General features: G+C 38.3%; 1 protein-coding gene across 4 annotated transcripts in view; it reads left to right on the forward strand.

Moving 5' to 3' along the window:
• The window catches only part of COLEC10 (collectin subfamily member 10), a 172,098-nt gene that overhangs the window by 124,761 nt on the left and 26,435 nt on the right, over nt 1-20,902 (forward strand). Inside the window, exon 1 of one of the 4 annotated variants that reach the window (XM_033842852.2) lies at nt 6,809-6,956. The exons of the other annotated variants lie outside the window; for them this stretch is intronic. Within the exon in view, the coding sequence (XP_033698743.1) occupies nt 6,809-6,956 (148 nt within the window). Of the gene's footprint in view, nt 1-6,808; nt 6,957-20,902 lie in introns of those variants that run through there. 4 annotated transcript variants of the gene reach the window in all.

The following is a 20,902-nucleotide window of genomic DNA, read 5'->3' on the forward strand; positions in this document are numbered from 1 at the left end:
ACATCCTTACCAATAAAGAATGAGGGAGCCAGTGTATCACATCCTAGCCAACACTTAGTACTGTCACTTTTAAAAAAATTATTATGGCTAATCTGTGTATAATGGTATCTCATTGGAATTTAATGAGTAATGGCATTGGGCTTCTTTCCATACATATATTAGCTATTCGTTGTCTTTGTAGAAATGTCTGTTCAGTTATTTAGCTCATGTTTTTTTATTTAATCGGTTGCATTTTATTACTCAGTTTTTTACAAGTCCTTTATGGAATATATGATTTGAAAATATTTTCTTCCAATCTGTGACTTGTCTATTTATTCTTAATGAGGTGTATGTGTGCTTAAGCACAAATGTTTTAAATTTGGAAGTAGTATAATTTATCAGTTTCTTTTATGGACTGTGGTTTTGGTGTAATATCTAAGAAATTTTTGCCTAACTCAAGGTCACAAAGTTCTTCTTTTATGTTTTCTTCTGTAAGTTTTATAGTTTTGTCTCTTATATTTCAGTTTTTTATCCATTTTGAGTTAATTTTTGAGTATGGTGTGAGATGTGGTTCTAAGTTCATTTCTTTTCATGTGGCAATTCAATTTTCCATGTGGCATCATTTGTTAAAAAGTCTATCATTTTCCCCACTGAATTGCGTTGGTACCTTTGCCAACAATCAGTGTGAGGATTTATTTCCATTCGATTTTTTTAAAATGTGTTTTTATAAATATGAGGTTTAAAATGTAAAAATAAAATAATTTTGAGTGTTAGCATGTTGCTTTCTAAATATGTGTCATTTTAAAAGCCATTCTATTAATTTCCATTTTTTACAAACTGCATGCAATTAAATTAACTTATGAGAGAGAACTTTAATCGAATAAGATGCTTACATGTGAATGGACAAAGATAAAACCAAGTCCAGAGTTGAGTTATATCACCTTGCTAGGAAATCCCTTCAGGAGATGAGGTTGTCATTTTGCTGTTATCCTGTTTTAACTAGTAGAACACTTCAGCCTTGGGATATGCTTGTTTCATATTCTGTTCGTCATTTCCCTCCAGATATCACCTAAGCTGGATGAATAATAATTAAAATGCACAAGAACAGATGTTATTCGGTCTCTGTCAGGCACTGAATAAATGTCTGATGTGTCATTCCTTCCCATTAACTGTGGATGAATATCACAAGAATGGTATCTTAGTTTCCTAGGGCTGCCATAACAAAATACCACAAATTCGGTGGCTTAAAATAACAGAAACTTCTTATCTCACAGTTCTGAAGGCCAGAAGTATGAAATCGAGGTGTTGGCAGGGGAGGGTGATTCCTTGCTTCTTCTAGTTTCTGGTTGCTCCAGGTGTGCCTTAGCTAAAGGCTGCATAACCTCGACCTCAGCCTCTGTCCTCGCATGGCCTTCTCATTTTGGGTGTGTCTTATAAGGACACTTGTCATTGGATTTAAGGACCACCCAGATAACCCAGATAATTCATCTTGAGATCCTTAGCTTAATTACATGTGCAAAGACCCTTTAGCCGAATAAGATCACATATACAGGTTCCGGGCATTGGAATATGGACGTATCTTTTATGGGGCCACCATTCAACCTATGAAAAAATGGGTAGAAGACTGGGGAAGGAGGCAGAATATCACTTGTTATTCACTTCAGTGGCATGTCATTTTTGGACAAGCACAAATCTCAAACCTGGGATTTCAATGCCTTGGGAAGTGGAAGATGAAAAATTCAGGAAAATGTGGAATCACAGAGACAATTTCATAAACGAGCCACTAATTCTTATCTTTTTAGATTTACTTCTTTTTTTGAGGTTTTTTTTTTAACATCTTTATTGGAGTATAATTGCTTTACAGTGTTGTGTTAGTTTCTGCTGTATAACAAAGTGAATCAGCTATACATATACGTATGTCCCTGTATCTCCTCCCTCTTGCGTCTCCCTCCCACCCTCCCTATCCCACCCCTCTAGGTGGTCACAAAGCACTGAGCTGATCTCCTTGTGCTTTGCGGCTGCTTCCCACTAGCTATCTATTTTACATTAACCTCTTCTAATTTTATACCAGCTGAAAACTTGATTGGCTTATTGTTTATGTCAGAATTATGTTTTAAAGAGAAAGCATAGTTGACTTGTATTTCAACGTCTGACTTAATTTTCTAGATAACTCTTAGTTAAGTCTTTAAAGTTTCAGTAGAAATCTTTCTAGTGGGTGTTAGATATTTTTCACACACTAAAAAGGATACATTTAACATCATTTGACAACTTCCTTTCATTTACTCAATCTTCTCTTCCCTTTTAAAATCTATGTCATTCATTTATTCCATATTTACTGGGTTAACAAGGAACTTGTACAAAGTTTTTAAACAATAGCAACAGGCTCACAACTTTCAACATTTCACAGACCAGGTTCCATTAATACTTTCTTTACAACATTTTTTTCTTCATCGACAAATTTCATAGTAGATTATGCTAGATTCCACTGTCTCATTTACCACACCATTCGATTTTAACTGCACTCTGGTTTAAACACTGTTTAGAACCCTTAAGAAGAAATACAGTATATTCTTAGATGCTGAGAGTAAGTAAGCAGGAGAGATAGGGGTCAATAAAGGTAAGTGATATTATTAGTTTTCATATTATTGTGACTGTTCAATAATGACTTTCCCAGTGGTTATGAGACTCCTTGTCACTCCTTTCCTCTCATCTTGATGAAATCTCTTCACTGAGTGATCTCTTTCATTCATAAGGTGGTATTTATAAATTATTGACTGCTAAATCCCATGGCGTATTCTCAACCTTCATCTTATGCTTCCATGCATTAATTGGAACCAATTATACATTTAGACTTTCTTGTTCTTTGGCTTCCATGACATTTTGCTCCCTCTGTGATCTGTTTGCTAGCCCTTCTTTTGCCTTTTGGCCCCTGAATATAGACTCTCTTGGTATTCATACTCTTGAACTTCTTTTCTCACTCAAAATTCCACTTTTATCTCTAATCTCCATACTTATGACTCTCAGATTGAAATCTCAAATTCTAGATTTCCCCCTAGAATCAAGACCTGCATTCCAAAATGCCTGCCTGTAATCTCCATCCTGTTATTTCCCTGACCCTTAAAGTCACCCAGCCTCATTATTTTCCCTTCAAAATTATTTTTTTCCACAACCAGGGTTTCTTAGTGGCAATAGTGTTTTTCCTGTCACCCAGATTGAAACTGAAAAGTGTTTTTTAAGATCACATTTCTTGGTAAATCCTAGCTAAAAGTAGAGCAGTCCTCTCTAGTCTATGAAAGTCCTCTACTTTGAATATCCACCTATTTAAAAGCGCCCATATTTATCAGTGAGGGAAAAAGGGAACTATATTTCCAAGCCAGATAAGAAAAAAATTAATCCTGGAGATCATAGCCTCCATGAGAAAGGAAAGCACTATATGATTACAATACATGTTTGTTTTTTTTTTTAATTTCTGTTTAGCTGTTGCTCTCAACATTCAGTGACTTACCAAGCCATATACATTTGTCTTCTTCAAGATCAAAAGGACTGGGAACACAGATTGAGCTCTAAAGATGTTTATCACAGAGTTATAATATTAGAAATTTTAAATTCCCAACACTAGAGCATTGATTGACTAAATCATGTTTTACATATAGAACATGTGATGCATAATCTGCACTAATTTAAATTTTGTTATAACAGTCTATTCATTAATATAGAAAGATATTATATGCATCATTGAGTTTAAAAAAAATGTTGGAAAGAACGGGTATAGGACATCCAAGGAAAAATACTAAGGACTATTGCTTCAAACTGTTACCAGTGGATTTCTGCTTATAAATGTAAAGAATGTACGTTCATTGTGTGCCAGGCAATGCTTCAAAAAGAAATGAAAGAACTTAAATAGATTTAGAATAGTCTAAATAGCTTCAAGAACACCTATTTTCAAAGAATCATAGAATTCAGAAAGTACATTAAATATCAAGTCCAAACTCCCTTTCTATGCCTTGTGGCAATTGAAGTTGAGTGATTTGCTCTATGTCATACAGTTGGTTATGACAAATGTGGAATTTGAGGCCTGTAACACCATCCTATTAATTCCCACCATTTTCCGATCACTGTTAACATGACAAATGCATCCACTTTTGACATTTTAAGCATGTGTGGAAATGAATGCACCTTCGAAGCTGGAGAACATTCAGCTTTATGGAATCCAAAGAGCATTTTAAAGCAGGAATTTTTAGGCATAATTTGTATTTGAATTTCTTTTGTCCCCTTTTCAATGGGGGACTATTAGTCAGGGTTCTCCAGAGAAACAGAACCAACAGGATATCTCTCTTTCTCTATCACTATCTCTATCTCTATCTATCTGTATATATCTATTTCAGAAAGAGAAAGATTTATTATAAGGAACTGGCTTACATAATTATGGAGGATGAGAAGTCCCACAGTCTGCAAGCTGAAGGCCCAGGAAAGCTAGTGGCATAGCTTCAGTCCAATCCCAAAGACCTTGAGAATCAGGGGAGACAATGGTGTAAATCCCAGTCCCAGTACAAAGGCCTGAGAATGAGGATAGATGATGCTGTAAGTTCCGGTCCAAGTGCAGGAAAAAGCCAGTCCCAGTTCAAGTGCTCAGGCAGAGAGCAAGTTCTTTCTCTCTCTGTCTTTTTGTTGTACTCAGGCCCTCAGAGGATTGGATGAGGCCCATTCACTGTGGGGAGGCCAACCTGCTTCACTCAGTTTACCAGTCCAAATGCTAATCTCATCTGGAAACATCCTCACAGACGTGCCCAGAAATAATGTATAGCCAAGTATCTGGCACCCACGATCCAGCCAAGTTGACGAGTAAAATCAACCATCACAGTGACCTTGGCAAAGCTGCTTAACTTTTCTGAGCCTCAGGTACTTTGCCTGCAAAATGAGGGAATTACTATCTATTCCACAGGCTATTTTAAGGTTTAAATAAGATAAACAAGTTAAGAGACCTATCCTTGCACATAATGACTCTTCAGTCAATGCCAGTTCCTTTCCCTCCCTTTCCCTGTATTGCTTATGAAAAGATCAGTTTAGTTATACTACAAGCCTGTTGTTATGGGTTGAATTGAGTCTCCCCAGGCAAAAATAATTACATGTTGAATTTCTAACCCCCAGTACCTCATAATGTAACTCTGTTTAGACACAGGGTTATTAAACAGGTAATCAAGTTAAAATGAGATCATTAAGGTGAGTCCTAATCCATTGTAAATGGTATGTCTATAAAAAGGGAAACATTTGGACACAGAGACACACACACACAGGGAGAACTCTACTTGCAGATTGGAGTTATGCTTTCACAAGCCGAGGCACTCAGAGGCTATGAGATGGGCCTGGAACAAATCCTTTCCTGGTGTCTTCAGAAGAGGCATGGCCTTGCCAATACCTTGATCTCAGATTTCTAGCCTCCAGAATAGTGAGACAACAAATTTTTGTTGTTTAAGCAACTTAGTTTGTGATACTTTGTTACAGTAGCCATAAGAAACAAATCTACCTGTATTTCTTAGATTGACCATAATTTGAAATGACATCTCTTAGGGATAATTCCTTATTAGTTCTTATCAGAATATGTAAGGTTCTTTTCCAATTTCAAAGAAACTAGGTCCAAAACCCCTTCTGGCCCAACTCTTAGTTAACATGCCTCTCCAAGAACGGAGAAGGTAAGAAATCTCCCTGCTATATGACCTGGTTCTAGTTTTTCAGAATCTTACTAAGTCTAGGCTACTCATACAGGTCATGGGGTTGATGGAACAGATAGGTAAGCTGACAGATAGATGGATAGATAGATAGATAGATAGGTAGATAGATAGACAGATAACAGATAAATGTAGAAAGAGAGAGAAGGAGATCTCTATTTCTATCTCTGTATATATGGCTATATTTGTAGTTACATCATCTGTATCTATATCTGGTCTGCTTTTTAACAAATGTGATACCACAAGGTTTTTTCTCCCCATTTTATCAAAAACTTGCTGAAAACACCATTTTAATAAAATTGTCATGCCGTACTCTCATGCATTTGTACTTAACGATGACTTGCCAACCATTAACATATCATTAAGCAACTGATGTCCTTTCGCCTTTTGGCCACATCTTTTAAATAAAGCTTTGCCCACATTTCAGAATATTTTTTTCAGACAGTGTACCAGAAGGCCAATTACTAGGGCAAAGGCCATAAACATTTTTAATATTCTTGATAGTTTTTGCGAAATTGCTTTGCAGTGAAGTGGTGTTCCTTCCTTTGGGGTTCAATCCCAAGACAATTCTTTGTAGCAAGAGAAGAAAGAAATAAGGTCATGAAGATCAGTTGGGAGTACTAGTGTTCAACTGCTACCAGCAGCCAGTAATGAATATTTCCTTGTGAAAAAGCTCAATGCCATGCATAACGATTACATAATATGTAGGTAATTCAAGAAATCTCTGGCTCCATCTTTCTGGAACCCCAACATTTAAGTGCAATTTGGGTATTAAATTATCCATTCATGCACTGAGTTGAAGGTATCTCTGTCCCCTCTATTCTCTCAGATGTTTCTGCTGACCCGCACACTTGAGTGTTTAGTTCAGAGATAACTTTCAATAAACTGTTGTCACTTGAAAATAAACAGTCTGGACAATGTATGGTTCATTTGGAACACTGAGAAAATAAACAACCTAGGATATGCTTCCTTCCTGTTTTTACAGCCCTTTTTGGAATGTGTGTTCCAGATATTTCTCCTTCTTCCCCAAAGAAGAAGGTTTTATTTAAAATAAAGCTGTTTATTGGCACTTCTGGGCGGCCCTTTTTTGAAGAGCCACAGCAATGGGTGGCTTCGGAGCCCATCTTCGAAGGAATCAGTTCATCCTTCTGTTGCTCTTTCTTTTGCAAATTCAGAGTCTGGGTCTGGACATTGATAGTCGTCCTACGACTGAAGTCTGTGCCACACACATAGTTTCACCAGGACCCAAAGGTGAGGAAAGAAAAATGAAACGCTCTTATCTAGTAAGTAAGCTCTCTTACTTCATCTCTCAACCCCACTCTAGCCCCCAATGACTTTCTCTACTCCCTTCCTTAGAGTTCTCTCACTTTCCTTCTATTTTAGAAAAATCAATGTCTTGTTACTTATTTTAAGATCTCCCTTGGTGTTAGGTAAGAGAACGTGGGGAGGTGCTGGAAGGCTGGGGCAGGGCTGTGATGGAATTCACCCAGGGCAGGGGGAAGTTCCATCTTCCATGCTGCTCCAGGGGAGATACACAAGCAAGACATCAACCTTCCGGAATCCTTTCCTTAAGAGCATCCCTGTTCATGGGCTGTTTTTACTCCAACTGCTTCCTCAGACTGATTTTGGTAAAGCTACTAGACCAAAGCTCAGTAAAGTAAAAATGAATTCTTTCATGTATTTCATAAATTAAGGGGCTTCTGAAGAGGAAAATATTCATCAAGGATTGGAGGTAGCATAGAAATGAACATTTCTTTATTTGAAAGTGGAGTTTTAGGGCCAAGTGCCTTCAGCTGAAGGATGATAGAATATTGCAAACGTTGTTTTTCAAGTAGAGCCAAGGTCCAAATGCGCTTCCAGCAACTGGTTGGTAAAAAAATGCTGTTGTTTTCCCGGTTTCAGCTCTGACCCTTTTGTTCTGAAAGTGGTCACTGCAGCACAAATTGGTGCTCCCTCATTAGTAATTCATGCTATGTTTCTCCAGGCTAGATGGTGGAAGAATTGCATCTGCTTAAAATTTTAAGTAGAAAAAAAGGGTCTTTAAAAAAAAAAAGAAAAACATTTCCCCGTGCTTGTCAGTTATTTAAATGTGTATTGCTTAAAGTGCATTTTTCTTAATCAGTGAATTAATTTCCTCCTAAGATTGCAATCCAAGTTTTAACCTTTGATACCATAAAATAAATGCAGGGAAGAACGATGAGGCCTTGGGGCTTCCAAATAATTTCTTGGGTGAATAAATGAATAATGCGAGGGTAAATGTTCAGAAAACAAAGTTTCAATTAGAAATAAAGTACTTACTTAAAACCATTACTGGACTTTTCATAGAATAGAGGAAACTTTGTATTATTCCTGGGGTTTCATGGGAAATGCTAAAAATTAAAATTAAAACTTTGTCCCTTCAAATGGGAGAACCCATTTTAGAATAGAACTGTTAAGCAGTTTTCCTTGCAGAGAAACTGCAACTTTCAAACTGGAAGAAGAATGGACAAAGAATTGTTAAAATAATGTCCAAAATATCGTCCAATTCAACAATTCTATTCGTTCCAACTCAGCCAGCATATATTGAATACCTATTAAGTGCTAAGCACTATTTTAGGCACAAGCAGTGCATTAAATGACATATATTAGTGTCATGAGCAATGGGGACGTAAATAATTTAGGAGGGAGAGCAGAGGGCAGTTAATATTTGCTGGATACCAGCATGGGGTCCACCATGAGTCTTCCAACCCTCATTTTTTAACGTAACACAAAACTTCTCCCTTCGCATTAGAAACTCTGAGGTTTCAAATAATGGAAACCTCTTTAACTCTCTGCCTGAGCCTGTGTAGAAATTATGAGATGATTACAAGCAGAAATGTGACAGAATGAAGAAGCAAGTGCTCCTGGGGAAGAAAGACTTGGGAAGAAGCCCTCTAGAACTCCGGGTTTCAGAGCTAAGTTATGGACTTGGTATGATTTCTTCTTCCCCTAGAACCTGGGGACTCGGCATCAAATGGGTTCTCAGTGGCTTTTTTATTAAAAAGAATCCAAGATTCTGGAACGTACTGAATACCAGCTAAGTCCCAGGCATCATGTGGGATTCTAAAGGTTTCAAGCTAAGGAAGAACTTGTCTTAGAACTTGTACCTACATTGAAAGCCGGTGTTAGAGTGCAAACCCTTGGGGTCAGTTAACTCATTTTTAATTTGCAAATTGCCTGTATGTGTACCACATGCATAACATCAGAAACCTATTCATCACTGCCCTTCCTCTGCTCTATGTCCTGTGCTAGACATTGTGGATACACCAAAACACAAGGCATGTTTTTTTTCTCTTCTCTCAAGATATAAACTGCCGTCTACTCTACTTCATCCTGTCATGAACATGGTGACAGTCCTCCCCACCCGTGAATAAGGCAGATTTGTATATTTATCTCTACAAATGACAAAAAAAAAAAAAAAAGCTTGATGGCTAAGCAAACATTTTAAAGAACTGGATTATTGCTTTTGTTTAATATATTTTTTTAAGAGCAAGCTGGTCTGTATTTTTCTCCCTGGCTAATCGTCTCAATACCATAGCCATCAGCACTGTGCGCAGACACTTCCAGATACTCTGAGAAACAAACAATAAAAGGAGTTTTCCCTAAATTCATTTGGGAGACTTGGAATTTAATAAAAATATATAGAGTTGCAAATGGAAAACCATTAATGCTACTCTGTCATATAATATATTGTCTAAGTCAGACACACCATTTTTTACTGCACTACTTCCCATGCTTGACTTAGTGGGAAAAAAAGACATTGGGTTGAATCTGCTTGATCTTCAGGATGGTATTACATCTGTTCATGCTTCAGTTTCTTTATCTGCAAAATGAGCTTCATCACAGACCTCTTTTAAGAATAACATCGGATAATCAAAGTGAACTTTAAGCTGTGTAGACATTATGAATAGATACTTAACAGATTCTATTTATCTTTCCTCTCCTTCCTATTTGTCTAAGTCTGTTGAGTAGTCATTTTGAGAATGAGTATTGCTCCAGTTATAAAAAATTCTTCATTGAAAGCCATTTTTATTTTTCTTTCTATGCCTTAAACTTATTATTTTATGCTGCTTAGTAAGAAAATGTTCCCTTCTTTTTTCCCCCACGTTGGTGGTTTCCTTAAACAATTTGTGTGAAATTCTGACCTCTAGTGGTTTACTTGAAAACTGCAATGACAAGAAATTTTAACAAGAACTGTTCAAAAGAAATGTAAAACCAATAAGAAATATTTGGGTGATGCTCCACAATTTCCAAGGAACTTTCAAATACATTATCTTGTTTAAGTTTCACAATTTTTCAACGTGGTAGCAATTACTTTAACCTTAAAGATAAGGAAACAGTCTCTATGAGGCCAAGTGGAGGTCCCAAGGTCTTCCACGTAGATATTGCAGAGTCATGCAATTTGAACTTGACCCCTGGCCTTCTGGCTCTGTGTCCACTGTCATTCCATGACATCTACTAGAGTCTATTAGAATCATGTTTGAAAATACAGCCCACTGACCCCTTTTTGATAAATGGGTAGGACTCTGCCCCAGAACATGGAATTTATGCAAGCTCACAGCCCAACATTGTACTGGACCCTAAAACATGCTGAAAGTGATGACGTGCCTCCTCTTTGATAATGAACTCCATCACTTCATTCGGTTGTTTGGAAATTAATGATAATTCACCCTATTGTTTATTTTGGGTTTTGATTTAGGAGGTTTTTCTTTCAATGAAATTTGGGTGTATGTCTATGTATGTGGTCTTGAAGCTCCTTTGCGATCCATCTGGCTTCTCCCAACTTCTCCCACCTCAAACTACTTGTCCACTTGTAGTTTGCTTCAGGCATCCTTGCTTTGTCTCCCATTCCCGACCCAGGATTTTTGCACTTGATGTTCCCTCTGTCTGACCCAAACTTGCCCCAGATCTTCCCAAAGAGAGTTCCTTCTTCTCATTCTGGTTTTAGCTCAAATGCCATTTGCACAGTGGGGCCCTGCCTGACGACCCCCTTCACTCTCTGTCATAGTTCGAAAGACATTTTGTTGTTATTTTCACAGACTTACTACTAAATGAAAATCCCTTGTGTTTTTATATATCTACAGTCCGTCCTAGAATACAAGCTTCATGAAAGCAGGGACCCTGTTCATCTTGCTGAGTGTGTTTTCCTGCTGTCTAGAAGAGTTCCTGACACATAGAGATTGCTCAATAAATACTTTTGATGAAGTAAACAAACCCAAATTTTCCAAGATCCCCTGACGTTTCCTTGAAAATACTTTCCAAGGATGTCTTGCAGTTCCCCAAAATGTGTCGCAATGCTTCCAAGAAAACAACTGGTCTTGGGAGACACTGTCATTGTACCACTTCAGTGGTCAAAGAACTTTCCCACCAGCGGCCACTGGTTTTCTGTAAGCACAGCCGTACCACCACTTCCCTGGTGCCCCTGTCTCAACCTGGCCTGGCCACTAACTCAGTGCCACTTCACTCAGTAAGGAAGGCTTTCCTTTGCTTCTGAGGGCACTGCAACTCCTACAAGTAACCATCTTGACTCCACGCAACTGGCCTGTGATGAACTCATGGGGCCAAGAAAGGCTCTCTCCCCTTCAGCATGACTCTAATGACAACCTCAATCATGGTGGTGGCAGCAGTAATACTAACACACATTGAATAGATGCCATTGACCCGGTACTGCGTGAGTGCTATCCAGCCATTTTTAAGTTGAACTATCTCAATAGACTTTGAGAAAGAAGACATTTTAATTCTCATCTGACAGATGAGGAAACCTAGGTTCAGAACTATTAAGTCACTAGCCTAAGGCCACACAGCTGGAAGGTGGCGGGTTGGAACCTGATTCAATTCTAGTTGGACTTCATGCTCCATTCAGAATGCTAAACCGTCTAATCAGCTGGAGGGACCCCTAAGCAGTGTTGACTGCATCACAGGATTGTACAGGGCAGGATGAAACCGCTACTTTAGTTTTTGCTTAAAGCTCCTATTGGTCCCTATGGCCCACATCTGAGTGCCAGACACTACGAGGTACATGTGGCTTTGCCAGGACATAAACCTCTGTCTTATGGGGCAGTTTCTTTCCCAGAAAACCCCTTACCTCTATGAAATGGACTTCAATCTGGCCAGTATTTTTGCTGAACATGGCTCTGGATCCCAGCAATTGACACACTTGAGTTATTTCCCAGAAGTGTTCTCAAGCCTCCAAACAGATGGCTAGTATGCCCAGCAATTTCTGGGTCACTTTCACACTCCAATGAGAAGTCTCACTATGTATAAAGTAACTTCAGAGCTTATTTGGTTTAACACCAGTTATCTTTACATTTGTGAAAACTGAAGCCCAGAGAGATAAAATCACGTGTTCTAGTTCTCACAGCTGTTCATTGGTGGCAGAGCTAAAACCCCTCTTCCAGATTCCCAAGCCAGTCATTGTTCCATCCCGCCGTGTTCTACCATTGTCCTCGGGTTTTATCATCCTCATTAGGCATGAAATGATCCTTCCTTAGGTTTTATAAATTAACATTAGAAAAGGAGGTCAATGTATAAACATGGTACAGAACGGTTTTAGCTGGGTCACCTTGGTACAAATTAAGTTGCTGATTTCTTTCTGGTGACTTTATCAGAGAGGTTAAGCAAGTAGGTATTTTCCCAAAACCTTTTTTTTTTTTTTGCGGTACGCGGGCCTCTCACTGTTGTGGCCTTTCCGGCTGCGGAGCACAGGCTCTGGACGCGCAGGCTCAGCGGCCATGGCTCACGGGCCCAGCCGCTCCGCGGCATGTGGGATCTTCCCAGACCGGGGCACGAACCCGTGTCCCCTGCATCGGCAGGCGGACTCTCAACCACTGGGCCACCAGGGAAGCCCCCCCCAAAACCTTTTTTTTAAATTGTATTAATTCACCGGATTCTTTCATTAAGAGTTTTAATATGTATGTTATGCATAAGGTCAGACCAAAATTTTAAGAGACTTGGCTTTTTCAACTTTATATTCCAATGGATGGATGTTCTGAACCCATTTTTCTCCTCTTTTTCCCTTTGAATAAGATGCCAAGAAAACATTTCAAGGTTAGGTCAGGAGGGGAGGAATAGAAGTCCAGGCAATCCAAGTGTGGGCAAAGATGAGTGAGGATGTAATAACCAAAAAAAAAAAAAAAAAAATTAGCTTGTTTCATTTAAGAAAGTTGTATCCTTTACCCATACCATTTCTCCCCCCAACTCACTTACATAATAATTTGGCTATATATCAGTCGTTACGAGGGACTGTAGTAATAGGTGCTTGCATGTTGGTAAAGATCATGGGCTTTGGAGACAGAATATATGGTTTTGAATTTGAGCTCTGCCACTTACCTACAGATGTGATCTTAAGTCTCAGCGTCCTCATTTTTTAAATGGAGACAATTTTATGGCCAATCTCAAAAGCTTAATTTGAAAATTAAGACACGTGTAGCGTAGAGCTCAGCTATCATTTTTTTTCATTAGCTTCCATTGCTGTTACTAGTCACCATAAGTCTTCTCTCCCACATCCCTAAACAAAGGCTCATAGGTTGTAACCTTGGTTCTACAAACAGAAATCTACCAGGGAAATGCACCACCTTCTGCTCCTTGCTGCCGTTTCCTACCTATTTTAGTCAACTTTTACTCATCAGACGCTCACAAACTTGAGACCACCCTTTCTCTTCACTAATGGTGCTTTCTTTCTGGAGTTCTCCAGTTGAGCCTGGGGCTTTTTATCAATTAAATAGAATAATAATAGTGTAAATACACCCAGTAGGATTAAATGAATTAAGACAGAAAAAACCAAGCCTCCGTCCTTTTATCTGTAACATGGGTTAGTAATGGTGTGACTACTTCATAGGATTGTGAGGAGGAAAACTCAGCCAAGCCGCATAAAGCATTGAGCACCATCTCTGACACATCGTTAAGGACTCTTTAAATATTAGAAAACCACAGATTAACAAAACCCAAGGGAGAATGAGAATTATTTTTCCATGTTTCCTTCTTCTTCTTTTTTTCCTTTAAGGAATATTTTCCTTTAGCCACTGTCTGTACCCTAGGTAGGCAGTTCTGTTGGTCTTAGGTCATTAGCCGTATGTGTAGGCCATATACAACCTAGGTGTCTCTTTTTATTTGTGTTTATGAAATACTACTTCTGGAAACTTTCTAATTCTGTTAGAAACGGTTTTATTTGTCCTCTCCACATCTTTTCAGGGTATTCCAACTGATAACCAGTCTGTCGGGTTTTCACACTGCTATAGGATCTGCTATAGGATCTGCTATAGGATCTGCTATATGATCTGCAATATTCTATAATTTTCCAAAATTCTTTCAGTTATATTTTACAGCTTCCTCTGCTCTTTGATAAAAGAATTATAAATATATGCAGTTACAATCTGACACTCAGAGACTCAAGTCAAGTAGCATCTGAATAATTTAATTGTTTTCAAATTGTTTATTGTGACTGTTCTTGCTTTGAAAACTCTGGAAGCATCCTTTCAGGTCTCTTGACAATACTTGTATCTGTGAAATCGATCGTATAAATACGAGTCTTTAAAATTTACAAAGGGTTTATCCATTATTTCGCTTTAGCTCCACTGACGTATTATAGGAATCATTATCCCTATTTAAAGAGAAGGAAACTAAAGCACAGTACTCTTGTTTGTGACCCCTCTGAAGGTCATTTATGTAACATATCACCCAGGGATGGGTGTATGTGTAAGATATTACAATACTGGTTGCAGTCAAAAATACTTTACATGGTGTTGTTCTGCCTGGCCTGAGATGAACAAATATTTAGAAAAAGATTTTGATATTCAGAGCCAGTAGCTATGACAATGTCATCTCTCTCTCATCAGACCACATGCTGAGTGACCAAATGACAGGACAACCAAAAGGAAGAGGCCCGTATGTCCAATGGGAAGTTGGCAGCAAGTGTGACAATGTGCTCCAGACCAAAATGAAAGTCCCCAAAGAGACTGGGAGACTTCGATATACCACAAGGGAGCGTCTCTGGAACTGTTTTATCAGTGTTGCCCTAGCACTTGCGGAGCAAGGCTGGACAATGCCACCAATGATCTTGGGGAAAAGCCAGTACTAGCCCATAGGCACAGACCAAATACACTGAAATAAGGCTCACCTAGAGTGTACAAAGGCAAGGGCTATGACCTGCCTTCCTAGATTAGAGTACTCCTAAGGGGACATTATATTTTTATTAAAATGGGCAATTTTTGATTAACATATACGTAGGTATCTATATCTATATTGAGAAATAAAATATTGCCTGTCATATCAGTAAACAAAGGATGTCACAGTTATCAGCGATTACAGATTGCAGCCACCTCCAAAGGCCAGCTGGTGAGCCCTGAGGGAACACAGGAAGGAAAGAATACCTGCCATTCAGCAACCATCAGACTGCAGCCACTCCCATCGGTGAGCCCTGAGGAAACTCAAGTGTGAAAACACAGGATACTGGCCCCAGAGAGCTGAGGTGCATATCAAAGGAATGATTTCTGTGAGCCCAGACTCTTGCATCTTCCCATACATAGAAAAGCACTAAATTCCTAAACTTGAGATATCTAGTTTTCTTTCATAAATAGTAATCTTTTGTTCCAACTACCTGCCCTTTGTTGCAAAACTCCTCTATATCCTAGCTCCCCCTTCGCCTCCCGGGAACAGTTTTCTCAGGGTTACCTGAGATGCTGCCTCCAGGGCTTGAAGTCCTCAGTTTGTCTGCCAAATAAAACCTAACTCTCAACTTTTAGGTTGTACATATTTTTTAATCAACAATATCTGTATCTATATCTATATCTATCATCTCCTGATGATCAAGGAAAGCAATACCACGTTGGTATTATTTTAATGTTGCCCAACAATACTAACATGGAACTTTTTCCTGCTCCCTCTTTCTGATTGACTAACATTTTAACTCTGAACAAATGAGCGTATGCAAAACTAAAACCTCCAGCATTCACAGCTCCCAAGGTGTTCCTGTGCCTTCCTAAAAAGTTTTATTACTGGGAACTGAAACTACCAAAATGCATCATTCCACTGCCTGTCCTCCTATATCCCTCTCTGTCTTACCTTTTGGAATGAGGTTAGGGCGCAGTACTCTGCCATGTCAAAAAACATCACTCATGTAACAAAGTTACTGACTCAACTTTCTTGTCAGTAGAGACCTCGTCTTGGAGCAGGGGTGTCCAGGGGAAGAGGAACTAAGTTTCGTTCTACCTCCTTTTAGCTAAATAGGATGGATCTTTTAATAAGGTAGAAGACAGAATTATTTTCCCTATCCCAGCTCCAGTGGCTTCTATGTAAATATTCATATGCTTCCTTATGCTTTGTTAACCTAATCTTCATTGTACCTTGGGTTTTCTTTTTTCTTCTTTCTCTCTTTTTTTTTTTCCAGGTTTCATAGCTCTTCTGTAGAAGTTGTATTTATCAGGTCTGAGCAGCCAAATGATCGTTTAAACCAGAGTAGCCAATGGAAGTTTTTGAGTAGGAGAATGATGTAATTAAATTTGTTTTTCAGGCAGATAAATCTCTTGGAAGGGGTGATGATAGACTGAAGGATGTGAGAAGCTCTTGGTGGAACATGAATTAAAAACAAGGGATGCATTAAGGCTGTCGGGAGAGGGTGTATTAGAGAGATTTCAGAAGCAAAATGGCAGATTATAATGAGTTCCAAACTGTGTTTGAGCCACCTATGAACGTCCAGATGGAAAAGTCCAATAGGCAGTTGAAAATAGACACATCATAAATACTTTTTAGGCATTTTTCCTTAATAAAAACTAATCACATGACCTGTAGCCTCGACTCTTAGTTTTTATATTTTGTCTTATTTAGTGATAGCAGGGAGGACTGCCTTTCTCACAGATAGTTGGGATATACATGGACCAGGATATTCGTTTATATAATAGCAGTTACGACTTACGCTTAATAACAACACTACTCTTTTTCTTTAAATTTGTTTCTGCCCCACTTTGTACTGAAAGAAAATTTAGACAGAATATTATATGTCACATCTATAGAGTACTGTAAACATTTCAATGCCAGAAGCACAAATCTCTGGAAGCAAAAATATATATCGGCCAGGGCGTGGGAGACCCGCACAGCCAAGGTGTGAGCTAAAAGCTGCATCGCTTCCCCTTGGCCTCTTCTTATCCCTCTAATTTCTTTTTCTTTTTCTTTCTTTCTTTTTTTTTTTTTTAGGGGGGTTTCTCTTTATTTTATTGATTTTTTAATTGAAGTATAGTTCATTTACAATGTTGTGTTAGTTTCAGGTATACATATATATGCATATATATGTGTGTATATATATCCAAGATATACATCTATATTTTTTTCATATTCTTTTCCCTTATAGGTTATTACAAAATATGTATCCCTCTAATTTCTAGTGGCTAGAAGCTCTGGGGGCCGATTGGGTGATACCGTCATAATGTCATATTTGCTGAGCGATCACTGCATTCCAGGCACCGTTCGGCCCTTCACATGTATCATCACATTTACTCCTCCCCACGGCACCCTGGGGAAGATGTTTCACTCTTCTGATTTACTAATGAGGAAACTGAGGCTGAAAGAGTTGAAGTAGTTGCAAAATCTCACAGCCAGTGAGCGCCTGATCCCAGATGCCCTGTTCTTAACTACTGCATTGCATTGCAGCAACACAGCACTCAGTCCTAGATGGATGGGATCCCTCCTCTTTGCATTTGTTTCTGCTCACTTGGCTGTGAATGCGTTTGAATAATGAATGATATGTTCAGGCAGAAGAAAACCTGCCCCACAAAACTTAATGTTGTATTTTTCATTAAGGATAATGTTAGTTGTGTTTTATTTTTTGTTTTTTTCCTCCCTGTTACTCGGACATGCAGTGACTGCAAAAGACTTGCAGGTTCCAAGTAGGAATTCTTTTTAAACAAAATAAGCCTGAAAACAAAGAGTGGGTGCTTTGTAATTCAAGTAGGAAGGATTGCAGGATTCTTGAAATTCTCACTTTTCTTTGCTAGGTTACACAGGAGTGAGGTGAAGGGGGAATGAAGTTTATGGGTCCCTGGAATGGATGGGGCACAGTAAAGGGATTGGCTGACAACATGCCATGCATATTAACAGCCCAGCTAGGGCCATATTAAGCACCCGATAAACGTTAGATGTTATCATTATTGACGTTGATATTATTATTATTGTGATAAATTAGTCACAATATACACATCTCCTTACATTTTGTATTTCCTTGCATTTGTTTAGCATATTAATATTGAAAAAGCACTTCCATTTTATTTTCTTATTTGATATGTAATCTTGTCATCTGAGGAGACAGCAGTAGAGATGAGTAAAAGCCTAGTCTCCTTACCCCTACATCATTGATCTTTCCAAAGGCTCACCTTGTTAGAAGCCAACAAAACAGGCAGTAACTTCCCTTTCAGAACATTCATGACATTTACAAGACCTTGCTTGGTGCCTCCTTCCCACCAAACTTTTCGGCTTAGGTCATGTCTTGTCCAAGCTAATGTTGTATCCCTAGGGTCCAGCACAGAACTTGGTAGCTGGTAGAAATTCAGTAAATATTTGTCCAAGGAATGAATGAGTGAGCACATTGTGAAGTTTGAACAGCTGTTGAGAACAAAGTGTAGAATGTCTGCCCTTATCACAAGGAACTTACATTCTGAAGTTAAGTAACAATGCATTTTTAAATAATACTTCAAGGCAGCAATTAGAAAGTAGTAACAAGGAGCCAGATGGTGAATTACCAAGGAAATAATTCTACCAGTAAATTCAGATAATTTAGAATTTAATTTGAGACACGACTCATTGGTACGATTTATAAAAGGAGGAAAGGGCCACAGTTCTTTTATATTATTTATGATTTATTTTTTAAATCATAAAAGTAATTCAGGCTTGTCGTAACACATAGCATGTATAAATGTGTACAAAATAAGGATATATAAAGAAAAAGCTAATGATCTCTCTTTTCACTGTGACGCTGCCCTTTACAGATCCAAATCTCTCCTGTAACCATCATTAATAGCTTGTTATTAACACTTTTCTCTATATTTGTTCTGGTCATTTGTTCTTTCTTCTAAATGGGATCATATGCATATGACTCTCTAAGAGGCATTCTTTACATAATAGAACCTGGAGCTCACTCCTTATTCAGAGATCTTTCTCATTATTTTTAGTAGTTGCACAATATTCCTCATATTTTCATCAGTCTCAGGATGATAAACTTTCAGATTGTTTATGTTTTGGGGTTTTTTTTGTCACTACAAGCAAACATTCTCATGTATACATTTGTTCTTACAGTTAAATCCCATAAAATAGGTTTGCTAAGGTAAAGTAGAGTATGTGGGTTTTTTATTTTAATCATGATTGACAGATTATTTTGTAGAAATGTTGTAGCAGTTTATGTTGCCAAAAGCAATGACTGAGTGCTTTCTGTAGCTATGGCAACTTCAGATGCCATTAATCTTTTATAATTATTACTAAATATGATGGAAAAATATGACATTGACATTTACACATATATCTTTTTGTGACTAATAGTGAGTCTGGGCATCTTATCCATCATTTACTGTTTATATTTTTAGATTACCTTTTAATTTCATTTGTTGTCTTTTCTAGCAAAGCAGTTTGCAAAAACTTTTTGTACATTAAAAATATTAATCATTTTTTTTAAGTCAGTGTTTGACTTTTTCCTTGTCTCTCATATTTTTGTTGATAAACTTTATATATTTATGTGGCATCTTTCGTCATATAAAGACCTTTAATTTCTCATATGGTCATATATGTCTTTTATTTTATAAGTTTTTCCCCTGAGGAGATGAATTTCAAACAGAGAGAAAACCACGTGCCTTTCAATGGGAGCAGACATTGAAAGACATTTTAATGAACAATGAATAGACAAGTCGGGCAGGAATAGAAAGTTATGCAGGTCAATGTCAGAAAATAATGCCAGAAAGTTCCATTGATACCAGTCTGTGAAAGCCCAAACACTAGACTAATTAGTTTGGACTTGGCCTAGAAACACAGAGGAACTGCTGAAATGTTTTGAATGGGGCAGTTTTATAATGAAAATGTGATTTTATACAGATTAGTTTGCAAGGTGGTTTGAAAAAGTGAAGTTCAGATCCAAAGAAACCAGGATTTCAACAACTATGTATACAACAGACACGATTCTAGGCCCTTGGAACCACCAGTGAATAAAAACACCATGAAGACCATTTAGGGCTCACCTGCAAGGAACACGGGTTAGTGTATAAGGACAGGAAGAGGTAAAACAATGGCAGTAGAGATGGAAGGAAAAAGAAAGGATGGACGTGAGAAAAAATAAGAATCAAGGTGGGAGTTAGGAAGGAGGAAAGGGTCAAAGCCAGTTTGGGTGTTGAGCCTGGGGGATTGGAGCCTGGGGCATTGGAGCCTGGGGGATTGGAGCCTGGGGCATTGGAGCCTGGGGGATTGGAGCATGGGGCATTGGAGCCTGGGGGATTGGAGCCTGGGGCATTGGAGCATGGCAGTGATACTGGAAGATGGGTAAATCAGAAGAGGAAACAAAAATATGAAGTGGAGGGAACAGTAGAGACAGATATTGGTGTACAGATCTTACTCAACTTACAATGCAGTTGCATCCTGATAAACGCTTCCTAAGTGGAAAATATCATAGTTGAAAGTGCATTTAATACACCTAACCTAGGGAACACCGTAGCTTAGCCTAGCCTGCCTTAGACGTGCTCAGAACACTTACATTAGCCTACAGTTGGGCAAAATTATCTTTTTAAAAATAAAGTGTTGGATATCTCATGTAATTTATTAACTACTGTACTGAAAGTGAAAAACAGAACGGTTGTCTGGGTACAGATGGTTGTCATATTGATTGTTTACCCTCGTGATTGCATGACTGACTGGGAACTGCAGCTCACTGCCACCGCCCAGCATCAAGAGAAAGTATCATATTGCAGATCGCTAGCCTAGGAAAAGAGCAAAATTCCAAAGTTGAAGTACAGTTTCTACTGAATGCATATCACTTTTGCATCACTGTAAAGTCAAAAAATTGGTATGTCAGACCATCATAAATCAGGGACTGTCTGTATTTGCCTGGGCTGCCTTACTAGATTATAAGCCTTTCCCATAGACTCCCCCCAGCAAGCTGAAGTCAATTCATTAATCAGCCATTATTAAGACTGACATTTCAATCAATTAGTAACTAA

The sequence above is a fragment of the Tursiops truncatus genome, chromosome 17 (genome assembly GCF_011762595.2).
Source record: "Tursiops truncatus isolate mTurTru1 chromosome 17, mTurTru1.mat.Y, whole genome shotgun sequence".
In the NCBI taxonomy this organism is placed as follows: domain Eukaryota; kingdom Metazoa; phylum Chordata; class Mammalia; order Artiodactyla; family Delphinidae; genus Tursiops; species Tursiops truncatus.